We start from the raw sequence: 13,417 nt of genomic DNA, 5'->3' as shown, positions 1-13,417 counted from the left end.
AGTTTTCTTGGCAAGATTGCAGAAATGATTTGTCATTGCTGGTTTCCTAGACTGAGAATGTGTGACTAGCCCAAAATCACCCAGTTCACTCTATGCCTAAGACAGTACTAAATCTCACAACCTCCTTGTTTCTAGCCCAATGCCCACTACACAACACTGGCTATATGGTATGCAGAATACAAATTGATTATATATACCATCAAAAATATTTTTTAAAATGAACTTCTCATCCATACTTCCCTAATGAATTATTTTGAACTTATGTAAAGTATATGGTGAAGTATAAGGCTAAAAATATTTTAAGGCATATATTTTTAAAATTGGCCTTTGCATGACATGCTCCATAGATGATAGAGCTTGTAATTAAGAGCTATATTCTTGTATCTGCTTCAAAGTGATAATATAGAACTACAACATATACTACTATCAGCTACATCCAAGATTTGAAGGTAGAAAATTGTGTTGCTCACCAATAGCTTATACCATATATTAAATTTGGATAGACATAATGTAAATTTAAGTACGTGGAAGCATATTGGCAATGTTGCTCCTGGTAAGGTTTTGAGATTGTAATTAAAATTGTAACAATTTTAGTTGCATTAATAAGAATATTGCCTTTTATTTTTAAATGCCAAATTGACTCATTGTTTTTTCTGAATCTATGCTTTACTTTAACAGATGCAAATTCTGTTTAGAGATATGTAGCTTTTAATTTAAGCTTGAAAACTTGATAAAATTTGCCTTGGAAATTATTGATCTTTTTATCAATTTAATCAGTTTTTACTTCAGATAATTAAATGAGTGATAATTAAAATATCTTTATTTATGTATTAATACTACAAAAAGTTGATGTTTAGCAAATATTACAAGGTTGGGTTTTTTCCCCAGATTACTGGTCTAAGTTTTAATGTTTGGTCACCTTATTTTTAGATTTTTCATATGAGGAATTAAAAGTATTCATTTCTTCTATCTCATCTCTGTGGCTTGCAATGTTTGTCGCAGAAGCTGTGTTTAAAAATCTGTATTTCCAAAACAGCACTCTTCTTTCTAATGAACTGCTTTCACTTCAAAAAATGGTAAGTGCCATTTGCTCATTTAAGGTTATTCTGACTTGTCCTTTAGTGTTGGCTTCATCTCTCTCTCTTTCTTGTTGTGAATCTGCCTGATTATCAGTCCTAGTGTGTGGGTTGTAGAAGTCCCCAATCCCCATCTTCTCAAGGAAAACATGCTCTCTGTCATATACAGTATATAAAGAAGCTACCAAAGTATGAAGAACTATAAACATGATCTTGGAGAAACAGTATGACAACAATTAGCTGTTAGCATCATTTCAACCCATAATTGAAGAGTTGATTTGAGACAGGAGTCTCACACTTGGCAACTTTAAGACTTGTGGATTTCAACTCCTATGCTGGTTGGAGAATTCTTGGAGCTGAAGTCCACAAGTCATAAAATTGCCACATTTGGAGACTCCTGATTTAAGAAAATACCAGAAAGAAACTAAAAATTTGCTTTGCCTTAATTTCTCAGTGTACGATGGAGTGAGGGGAAAATGCTGTCAAACTTTTAAAATCCTGTTGCTATACCCTATATCAAGAAAACAAGAATTCCAGTATTACTTGTGCAGTCTGTATCTTGACGGGCTGCATTGAAAGGCTGATAACCAACTGAGTGTGAAAATATTATTTGCATTTTGCATACCTTTATATTTTGCATATCTTCACAATTTTATGATTTGTAATACATTGAAATCCCTGCAGTGTCTCTTTTTAAATTCCACCCAAAAACCTTGCATCTGTATCAGATCATTCCCTTGTGGTCTATCTACGGTAGAACATCACATTTTCTTTTGGAATTCTGATATGAACACCTGCATTATTTATCTGTACTGTTCAAAAACTGAATATTTGTATATTGATACATAACATTAAAAAAGGAAATTATGTTTTCTCTTTAAATAAAGATTGATTTTGTTTGTTGAAGAAAGGAAGGCCAAGTTATCTGCTTCTACATTAACTGCTCAGCCATGAGTTTGCACAATGGAAATTACTATACTTTTTACATTTTTTAACCATGAAAAAGGCAGCACAGTGGATGAGACCAGTCTCCCTCATGCATTAGTGAGGTGATGCCTGGAAGGAGATGATGGCCAACCCCCCTCCTTTGTGAAATAGGAAGCAGGGCTGGGGGAAAAATTCAAAAGTCTTCTGAGAGGAAACTTAAGATCTCTAACTTTCCATGTTAGTGACTTAGTTGTTCTGTTGCACCTTAAGATTTCCTGATCTGAGACTTTGTATTTGTTATTCATCTTTTTTTATCTAAGCCATTTAATTTGCTCATACTCTTATCTGCTGTGGCCTTTATTTAATATTAAAGTAGGACCTGGAAAGAAGATAAATAATTATAGTTCCATGTGGAGGTTTAGACACTTCAGGTCAAACTGTGTGTTTCCTGAGAGACCATAAGCTAATACAACCTCAGTATACATGATACAAAGTAAACAGAACAGCTTTCTCCAAATATGAGAACATATTTTCTATTTATGTGCAGTTGTTTTATGCTACATATGTATAAGAAAGTAAAGTATGTACTGCAGGTCAAGACACATTACCTGACACTTTTCCTGCAAATGCCCATACTTCATATTTCACATTGTGCTCTGAACATTTGGAACTATAGTTCACAATTTTAAATGTGACAAAAGATAGTGACCTTCCTTACTATTGTTCTTAAAACTAGACTATATGAGATGGAATTTCCAACAGATATTATTGACATAGTAGTGTTTAGCTCACCTGGACTGCTAATAATCCTGGACTTTAGGCAGACAGAGGAAAGTAACATGGCATTTCCCTGCTCCAGCTGAGCAAATAATCACTGTATATTTGAGTGAAAGGATTCCCCCCCTAGTTTTGGCATCTTTCAGTAAGCTAAACATCATGGTAGCAATACCAGCGGAGAAGATAGCGGTAGACGAGCGCTTTCCTTCTTTTCTTCAACTATGTATGTATGTATGTATGTATGTATGTATGTATGTATGTATGTATGTATGTATGGTTGCATCTACCGTGTCCTTCCTATCAATAGAAGGCTTGGGAGGGTCTTTGGCTCAATTGAGACTACACTAGGCAACATTTTCAATTCTTTTCTGCCATTTCCCCACCACACCATATGTATTGTGGAGCAAATTGCATGGAGGGAAGCATTACAGAGTTGCAGAAGGAAGGGTGGAAATAAAAATCATATTTTTTTTTAGTCCCGATCAGGTCAATCTCTACTAAAACAAAAACCTGTGAACAGAACATACTGACAGTATTTTTTTTAAAAGTTTAAATATTAATTTTTCAAAAGCTAGGTATTGCTAAATCACATGTTTTCTCCTAGAAAAAAGTGGAGGGGGGGGGGAAATCAGTTAAAAGCCTAGATTCAGCCCTCTTTCAAGAACAATGCAATGGACCGAAGGCTATATTACAGTATATAGATACAGTGCACAGTCATTGAAGGATAGGACTGTAAATTTCTTGTGCTACTTTTTTCCCTTATATTTTTCTGCTATAGCAAGTTAAGCCGTTTTGAATTCCCGATAATGGGTATAAAAGCATAAGAAATATGTTTCACGGGAGTTACTTTGGCATTAAGAATGATTAAAAACTGTTGTGTAAACTCAAGAGCATGTTTATCTGAAAGATATTATTTAAAGATGTTAGCTTTAGATGCAAGAAGAGGAGACTGGCAATGCTATTATAATCTTTCAACATGCTCAGACTAAAATGTCACTCTTGCAACAGGTTTCCTGCTATCTGCCTACTTTACAAGCTGGAGTGTGTGAGAAAGGGAAGATGCGGAAAGAAAAGAAAATGGAAATAAGGCCATGGCCATGCTCAGAGTCTCAGAGGGCATTACTGATGCTAAGTGGCGATAAGCAGAACCAAACCAAAGTCCTGCCTGATGTACCGTAAGTAACATCTACAACACCACTAGGATTCTGCTTTGAGGGACAGCTTTTGACCTGACCCATTTTTTGAACTCTAAGTGACCTGTGATGTCTGCAAATTATTGTGCCTTGCTGTTTCAGTGATGAGCATGTCTGTTTGTGTATGTACAATGGTGTGTGTATCTTTCCTTCTACACATATGTTCTATATACTGATTGTTCTAATTTTATTGAATTTTGGGGATAGTTATGTGCTGCTGTGTTAAATTTTGCTGTTGTTTTGCGAGCAGTCAGAATTGTGAATTTTTTATTATCATAATACACAGTAGTTATGTTTAAGGTAAATGTATAATTAATGCCTTCTTTTCAATGTTTGCTTATTTTCAGTGTACAAACCAAGGATAACTCTGCTCATCTACCAAAATATCTCAAAAGGAAAATCAAGCCTACCGTATTGCATGACAAAGAAAATTGCCATTCTTCAGCTAAACAGATGAATGTCCATAAGATTAATCTTAAAGGTATTGTGCATTTCTAATGCTAAAAATCATAAAAGGATTTGCTGTAAAGCAGTATCACATAATTACATAAGTCAGACATCACTTCCCTGCTTTACATGTTGCACACCATCAGATGCTTAAATATGGGAAGTCATATATATGACTGAATGGCCCTTTTTGCAGGATTTCCCCCTCTTTTAACTAGGTCTGCCAAACACACCAAGTTTTAAATTGAGAGTATACCTTAAATAAATCCATTTGGGTCCTGACTGTCTTATTCCACTAATCCACCCCAACCTGTGCTTGGAAAGGATCAGCATTATCTTCTGATTTGAAAGTCTAATTCTCTTGCTCCGCTCCACTCCTAGACATTTTGTGAACAAAGACTGAAGTGCATGCTGTATTATATATCTTTATTAAGCATGTGGAGTATTTTCTTCTTCTCACCATTCAGCCCCAGGCTTTACTGTTCATTATATCGGAAGACAAATGTTGAGGGTTTAAATTATCAGTTTAGTAATTTACCCAAGTTCTACTTAAAGCACAAATTCAGTGAAATGCACTATAGTACAATTGTGATAAGGTTTCTGTGATAAAACGGTGATGAATTTAAGCTTGACATTTGTTAGGAAAGGTAAGAGCGATCCAATTAAAATGGTCTTCCTCCTATACTATAGGCCTAAAATAAAAAGTTTTTTAAAAAAATTATTTGTGTGGATTTTTATATTTTATTCTCAGTCTGCGTCAATTTCTCAAGAATTGTGTCAGAAACAATTACTTAAAATTTATATATTTTTCTTTGATTAATGAGAGAGTACAGTAGTATAAATTGGCACATAGTTATCATTTAATTTGAAGGTAGGATACTGTACTTTCTTATAACAACAACCAAATATTCTTTGCCTAAATATAATGTTCTGAATACAAAGCAAGGCCTGGTAAAGTGGCTTATGATGGATTCAGCCGCATGCAGCATAAAGAGCTTGACTTTACCTTTCCTACATGTAGGTAATTAGACCCAATCCAACAGCGCAAATGGTTTTAAAGAAAGTTTTCATTGTTTATGTTGGGCAACATGTTTTTCATATGCTCTTGTTCTGATATAATCAGTTCATCAACATATTGTAAATTAATAGTTTTTTTTATTACCCGGCCTGCTGCAATTACACTGCTACCTAGAAGTTTGTAATTCATATTTCAGGGTGGCAGGTTTTGTTTAATCTTTCTCTAGTTCTAAATGAGGTTGTGTGTGTGTGTGTGTGTTTTTAAGAAAAAAAGATCATTTCATTCGTTTTAATCTCTTCCATTTCCCCCATCCCCCTCTTTTCACTCTGGTACTGTACATGAGCCAGACAGCCTATTGAGAAACAGTAAACCATCTGTTATCAGATTTGAAGTTTCGTATTATACTTGAGTTTGTAGAGGCACTCGTGCTTGGACAGAAACATTCATTTGAATTAAGCTACAAACGCTGTATCAAAAAAAAGCCATGCACTTAATGTGGGTTCATGAATATAATTAAGGGAGGGCAACTGCATTCTAAACTTTTACAGCTTCAAATCCAAGCATTTTTGTGCATGTATTCCATGATCATTTGGTGCTTTCATAATGTGACTGAAGCATTTTACAACTAAAAGGGGGAGGGGGAGGGGGGAGATAATTCCTAGGTTAACCCTTTAGTAGTGCAATCCTTGTTGGATCTGTGACTTGAAGAGAAGCTTGGTGGGTTTTTTTAATGTCCTTTAAAGATATTTGCACTGGGAAGATGAGATATTTCCGACAAATAAATGTTCTGACAAATAGAACTCCTAATTCCTTTCACTTTGCTTATTGCCTTGATTTTCTGTTTTGTTTACACTATGTGAATTTTGCATTCTAGGGGAGACAGCTCTGCATATTGCTTGCAGAAGCAACAATGTGAAGAAATTGATTCATCTTCTGACTGTACCAGGAATAGATATTAATGTTAAAGGTAAGTGATTGATTTTTTTACTAAATAGATACAATAAGCCTTCCGAATAGCTATGAAAGGTATATATTTGTAACATTCTTCACAATTATTTACTTACCCATAAAAATACATTAAAAGCAAGACTTTAGTAGTTTGGAACGAAAGCTTATTGAACCAGTCATTTGTCCATATAATTCTTGGGGTTTTCAGTTAATCACAGTAATTATTTAAAAATTATTCCTACCTAGCCATTTTATAATTATGAATTCAAAGTGGTTGCCTTATCCCCTGGATAAGAATTTTGTTTAAATTCTAGTAGACCAGCCCATTTTGATTTATTTTTTTTAATTTTGATAATATTAATATTAATGTGCTTTGTGGAAAACTTCCTTTTAGATTATTGCAAAATTGCAGTGAATACATCTTTCAAGTCATGTTTCCTCTTTTAAAATAAAGCACCAAATTATGTGATTTTTTTACTGATGTTTATTTGTGTAGAAATGTATTTATTGTTTTTTTAGAAATTTGAATTTCATTTATGAACGTTCCAATATGGATTTTGCTGTTTCCTAAAACTCATAATTTATAATTCAGACTATGCTGGTTGGACACCTTTGCATGAAGCCTGTAACCATGGTAGCACAGTGTGCGTCCATGAAATTTTGCAGCATTGTCCAGAGGTAAACCTATTCAGTCACGTGGATGGAGTGACTCCCTTGCATGATGCACTGTCAAACGGACATGTAGAGATTGCTGAGCTTCTACTTCAGCATGGCGGTGAGTGCATTTATGTTAAATAAGCTTAGAGAAATTTGAATCTCTAAAAATTGTGGAGTATTAAAATTGGAGGCTGTTTGGAATGTCATTTTGAAAGCTGGAGGTTTTCATAAATATTGATGTGTATCTTGTCATATTTATACTCATTCATCTTGTCAGTTAAATTATTTGTGGCTGTTTTTTCATATTTGCTGAAGTGCAGATTTGCTTTAAAGATTATCTTAATAAACAATAGTATAGATTGCATTTCATACTATCCCAAAATTTGATTTTACATTATATTACAATGAACTGCAGTATGCTTAAACTGATTGCTTCGTGCTGCTTAATAACCAAGTGTTTTTATTTGGGTTGAACAAATATCTGTTGTTTCTACTGAAAAGGGTGCTTTATTTTAATAGCAAAACACTAAAAAACTATTGTAGATGCCATTTATACGACTTTTTGTGTCTTACTTACATTGTATAACGGTTTACATTTGCATGAGCATTTTAGATCTGTAGATGTATAGCATAGTTTGTAATCTTTATTATGCCATGTGTCATTCGGATTTCATGTTTTATCTTATTTCCAGATTTATATAACTCAGTTGCATAGAGTAAAAAAAGTGTTGTACTTGGCTTTTTTTAGCTAAACTTACTCCAAATTACAAATTAATGTTGTTTTTTGTTTGCTCTGGAAGGCTCTTTTGTATTTGCAGTTGTCTCCTGCCCCCTAAAGGTTATTTGCTTGGTCTCTGTCTGACATTCTTTCCCAATCAATATCTCCCTGTTCTTCCCTCTCAGTGTATGTTTTCCAGAACAGTAACATGATCTCCCAGGTGTTTTATTTATCTATTGTACCATGCAGATGACAGGCCTAGCCAATACCTGGCTTCTCTTCAATCGGTCTAAGTGATGCAAGACCCAATATTACAGCAAGTCCAAGTCCTCAATTGAATGTGGCATTCCACTGACAGATGTGCATTTTTCCTGTGTGTCAATGAAGAATGGCCACTGGATGATCCCCTTGTCCTAAGGGAGAAGATCTACTTGCTCTTTCATTCATCAAGGTCTTCTGGCAACTTTACAGGCTGTGTGCTCAGACTTATCTTTGCTGTCAGTTGCCAGGCTTTGGCCTGTCAGAGGTTTTGACAAGAGCTTGACAAGAACTCTGTGTTGCATATTCAGGGTAGAATTACTCACATTTCTTATTCTTCAGAACCGTTCAAAACTTTCACTCTCTTCATCCGTGTGCCTTTTATTTTTTAAGTAACTAAGTACAATGCAGTATATCTGTTTTAGAGTTATGACATTTCTCTTTACTATTCCAGCTAATTTTATCTCTATAGACTTTCACCACAGTTATACTAATATTAATCTGTTTGTTAGAATCCCGTATTCTGCACATCTTTTAATTGTCACAACAATCCTATGAAACTGGTTACTTTGAAAGATGATAATTTGGCCAGGATTATCCAACAACATTTTTCTTACCTCCTCTTACTGTATTTTAGCATAACCATTTTTAGGCAGAAAGGGGCATAATGTAGATAACAAGATTCTTTATGATTACCCATGTTATTTGCCAATTCCAAAAAATCCATATTTCTTATCATGTTGTTTGCAATCCTGTAAAATCTAAATTAATGGGATGTGTTCCACAACCAGAATAATGTCTATATGGCAGTGACATAGTAATAAAAAGTTTCCCTATTCTAACAAAACAAAATATGAACAGTGATTACTGTTTTTTTTAAAAAGAGCTCTCTACTTCAGTCACTTCCTTTTACTTTCTAATAAGTCCTGGATGTACACTTTTAATCATTGATTAATGTGGACTTTTACATCTACAAATTCTACATAGTTGCTGAATTAGGATAAATGCATTCTAGGTCTACACTCAGTGTAGACATGTAGAAGCAAAAAATAATATGTTCCTTGACAGTGTAGAGATTTCATGATATCAAAAACTTTTATATTAGCATAATTTGCATGACTTTCTACAAAGCAAGAACATAATGGAAAGCCATTGTAGATGTTTACATCATTGTCCAAATTTCTGGCCTATACAGACAAGTTGATATGGTGCATAGAGAGAATCCCAGATGAAATAGAAGTGCAGAAACGAATCCTTTTCACAACATAGTTAGGCTGCAGCATGAACTAGCTTGTTTTCAAGAATAAAAGGGGGGAAAAAGTCAGTTGTTTTTTTAAAGTCCAACATAGTAAAGACAATGTGCTTTTCATAGATCATAACTACATACACAAAGTTCAATGAAAAATGGACTAAACATATACTTAAAATATAGAATAAATACTGTAATCAGATTTACTGATAGAACAGACTATTTGTAGCTCAGGATTGAATTTTGAGGTCCTTAGTGCTCTCTGAGCTTGGTTGTTTTCTTGCAGACATTTTATTACCAAACTAGGTTACATCATCAGTGCTAGAAGGGAGGGGAGTTTGCTCTCATTTTATGTGCTAGTGTATTGATAGGAGTTGATAAAGGTTAACAACATCTACATACCACTCGAGAAACAGTCAAAAATCCAAAAAGGAAACAAAAAGACTAAAACACTGCCTCATTAGAAATCAACACCTAGATTAGCAGAGAGTAACACTAAAATTAATATTAGCGCAACACTCAAGAAGTAAACAGTTCCCCCACCAATATAGACAAGCTAACTGTAAACAACAGTCTATCAAGAACCACCAAGATCACTCCCAGTAACCCCAACAGGGTGAGGCCCTATTATATAAAATCCTTCCTTTTAATCAAATTTCTTCAGTTTAGTGGGATCATAACCTAGAATTTTAGCTATCATAATTATTGCTAATTATGATTTTTGCAACTTTTGTTTCAAACACAGCAAGGAGATATGATGGATTATATTGTAATATACTATATTTTCATGTCAGAAGCACTAAAGTGCTTTGTGATGTCTGCCGGTGACATCATCATTGCCCAGGGGATGCCTTGTTGTAATATAATGTAAGCTGATGAAAACCAAGTAACAATAATTTTGGATGTATGTGCTCTATTGCATGCCTATCGCATTCCATATGTCTATTCAGAAGACATTTAATTGTACTAATATGAGTTGCTTGGTTAAAGGGTGCATGAAAGTAAAAATCAACAGAATACATTGATTACAGAAATATTATTGGGCCTTCTTACATATTTGTGATTTTCAATAATGGTCAACTAGAGAACTGTAAAGCCTATTCCAAAACTATTATTTTTATTTCTTGTAATTATTACATGGTTGAATTGGAGGCATATTTGTTTCAGGTCATCGATTTATATAATTCTGTCAGGATGCTTATGTTTTTGCAAACAACTCAAAATATGCTTAGAATTGTAGCTTGTTTTTATACATACAACTATGTACAACAAATAACCTTTGCTCAGAACATGAAAGAAATTGGGAGGAGGGCTTGAATCCCTAGCTGGAATCCACATCAAACCTGGCTGCTGACAAATTTTATTTGCATTATTAGAGGGTTTTAAGCAGGGCTGAGAAACTCAAGGCCCGGGAGCCGGAGCCAACCTGCACAGTGTTTAGATCTGGCCCACACGGCCACTCTAGAAACAGCGAAGGACCGGTGCTTCTGCCAGTGAAAACGGAGCTCAGGAAGGCTGGGTGCAGAGGATTGCAGGAGGCCGTCATAGCTGAAAATGGCACTTCAGGAGCCTGTTTTCGCTGGCAGAACACTCGGGCCACCACAGGTTCCCCCAACGCAAGTTACATCAAGCAGGCATGCCCACCCTGGCCTCCTGAAGTCAAACACAACTCTGATGTGGCCCTCAGTGAAATAGAGTTTGACAATTTATTCCTGGTTTTAAGGAATAAATTGTATGCCACTTAAAACAAAGGAGCCCTCAGTTTTGAAAAAAGATGACTCAATTTTTATATGATTATGAGGTTCTAGGGAGTACAATGAAGCATCCTCAAAAAAAGGATATAAATTGTGCAGTAACAGACTTTTTAATAGCCATGGTATAGTGGTCTTAACAGGATAAAATCACATTATAAAACATCTTCTAATTTTGATTTAAATTATGCTATTTATTTAGTTTTTAACAACCTGATTTTGTTGTGCTGCTCATCTTTAAGATTCACAGAGAGTCCAGACATTTTTTTAGGCACTTTCTGTCTACATGTGTGTGTATACTTTCTGACTGATGTTTTGTCTACTACAGGATCAATATTGCTACAACAAAAGGACTCTACAGGAAAGTTACCACTTGATTACATAAAATGTCCAGTAACTAAGCAACATCTTTTGAATATTGTGAAGCCAGAACAGACAGTTGAGGAATTTCATGCTCAAGTACAAAGTAATTTCTATAATCAACGCAAAGAATTATGGATAAACTTATTTTGCAAGATGTTGTTAAATCTTTGTTCTGTATATGACTTATTTAGACCTTTTCCTTTTACCTTTAAAAAGCTTGGTTGTTCAGATTCATTCCTGGTGGCAGATGACTGTTATAAGCTTAATATGAACTCTTCTAATCATTGGTTAATAAATCTATATTTTAAAGAGCTTGAAACTTTTCACAAACTCCCAGAATATCTTCAGAAAACTATTGAGGATCTTAAAAATGACCCAGAAGAACAGAAACAAGCTTTTTTCACAATGTTACAGCAAATTGTAATTACAATTCAGATGTCTGGTTCATGTTTAACTAACAAACTTCAAAGTTAGTGTGACTTGCCTAAAATACATAAACTGTAATATTCAATGGCAATTTTTGCTTAGATAAGTGAAACACATAAAAAGTTGTGTTTTTTCCCCGACACGTGGAAAGGTTGAAGACTGGCTTTGTTTTAAGCCATATTAGAGAACCCTAATATGCAAACTATTATGATCATCCACTTTAACGTCCACTTTCTTTTGTGGAGTAATTGAAGAGATTTGTAGTTTTACCCTAACTATATAGTTCTCAATGATTCCTCAGTTCAGGAACTGCAGTTTACCCTAGCTTTACAATATTCCAAGATTAAACAACTCTGTGATTCTTGCTTTTTAATAAGCACAGCTATGAACAAACTAGTTTCTTACACATTTTTAATTTCCTGAAGGGATTGATAAAATGTTAGCCTGAGGCCCAGCGTGATTCATTCATGTAACAAACAAATGACATTCTGTTACATTTGTGTGAATTTTGTTACAATGCACAAGTGGGTTCAAAAAATTGTTCTGCATTAATTCAGTTAATCTTCAAGTTATTGTTATATAATGATGGTTTGATTAATGCACTGATGGGTTTTCAGAATACATGTCTGTAAATTTGAACATTTTGTGGTAATGATCTATATTTTTATATTGTTTATATCAAAATAAGTCATTTTTAATGTAACAATTTGCATATACTTTTTTAGAAAAATAAATGTTCCAAACTCTCTTAAACGCATGTACTTCGTTTTTAAATGTATTGCCTTGAATAACTGCATTTCTGCAACTGTAATTGCTGCCAAGTTGTACTAAGGGGTGATTATTTTGTGTTCAAATGGGCCAAGTATATTGAATAAAGTGTCTTTCATTTGAAAAGGGGTGATACGGGAAAGTAAGATCATATCTCTGCTGCTAAGAGATACCAAAGAGCATAAGTATTTTTTTTCCAATAAGTCTACCTCTCTTCCGTCTCTGAAAGGGACAAAGGAGAACTTTCAAAGGTATGAGCGCCACAGCAAGACTGTTCTCACATACTTTTTTCTAGTAACAAAAACCCCATCCTGCTTCACCCTTAAACGAAAGCACAGTCTTGCTGGGACTTAACACATTCTTCTTGTTCCTCCTAGCCTCTACACAGATTTCAAGGTACAAAGGAATCTCACCTTCCTGTCAAGATTACCTTATCAGACAAAGCAGCATATCCATCCATGAAAATCTTCCTCAAAACTTAATGGGATTCAGATTTTGCAATGATATCTATCTGTACTTTTTTTTTTCTTTTAAACCATCTCCAGGCAGTCTTAGGCATGAATTTATCCAAACTTTTTTTCCAGTTTTATTTCAAAGTAGGGCATAAAGCTGAGATGGAATTATTTGTGTGGATTGATTATGCTGGTATTGGGTGATCCTCTTTGCTCTCTCAGGGACCTTCTATATCATTGATTGTTATTTTTTCCTGGATCAATTGTGAGGAGTGAAAGTGGGAGAGGGAGCATATCAGACTTCAAGAAGAACCTCAGAAGTCTTAACCCTATCTTGATTAAGATCTATATGAAAGCAGCAGTGTGAGTTGTTATGTGTAAGTTTTGTT

General features: G+C 34.6%; 1 protein-coding gene across 1 annotated transcript in view; it reads left to right on the top strand.

Moving 5' to 3' along the window:
- SLF1 (SMC5-SMC6 complex localization factor 1) overlaps window positions 1-12,561 on the top strand; it is a 34,770-nt gene extending 22,209 nt beyond the window's left edge. The window contains exons 13-18 of the mRNA XM_032213262.1: window positions 931-1,076; window positions 3,789-3,955; window positions 4,321-4,454; window positions 6,313-6,405; window positions 6,979-7,161; window positions 11,348-12,561. Of these exons, the coding sequence (XP_032069153.1) occupies window positions 931-1,076; window positions 3,789-3,955; window positions 4,321-4,454; window positions 6,313-6,405; window positions 6,979-7,161; window positions 11,348-11,856 (1,232 nt within the window). The 3' untranslated portion in view covers window positions 11,857-12,561. The remainder of the gene's footprint in view (window positions 1-930; window positions 1,077-3,788; window positions 3,956-4,320; window positions 4,455-6,312; window positions 6,406-6,978; window positions 7,162-11,347) is intronic.
- Window positions 12,562-13,417: the final 856 nt, after the last annotated feature.

This window comes from Thamnophis elegans, chromosome 3 (genome assembly GCF_009769535.1).
Source record: "Thamnophis elegans isolate rThaEle1 chromosome 3, rThaEle1.pri, whole genome shotgun sequence".
Lineage (NCBI taxonomy): Eukaryota > Metazoa > Chordata > Lepidosauria > Squamata > Colubridae > Thamnophis > Thamnophis elegans.
This window is presented reverse-complemented; position numbering and strand designations above follow the sequence as displayed.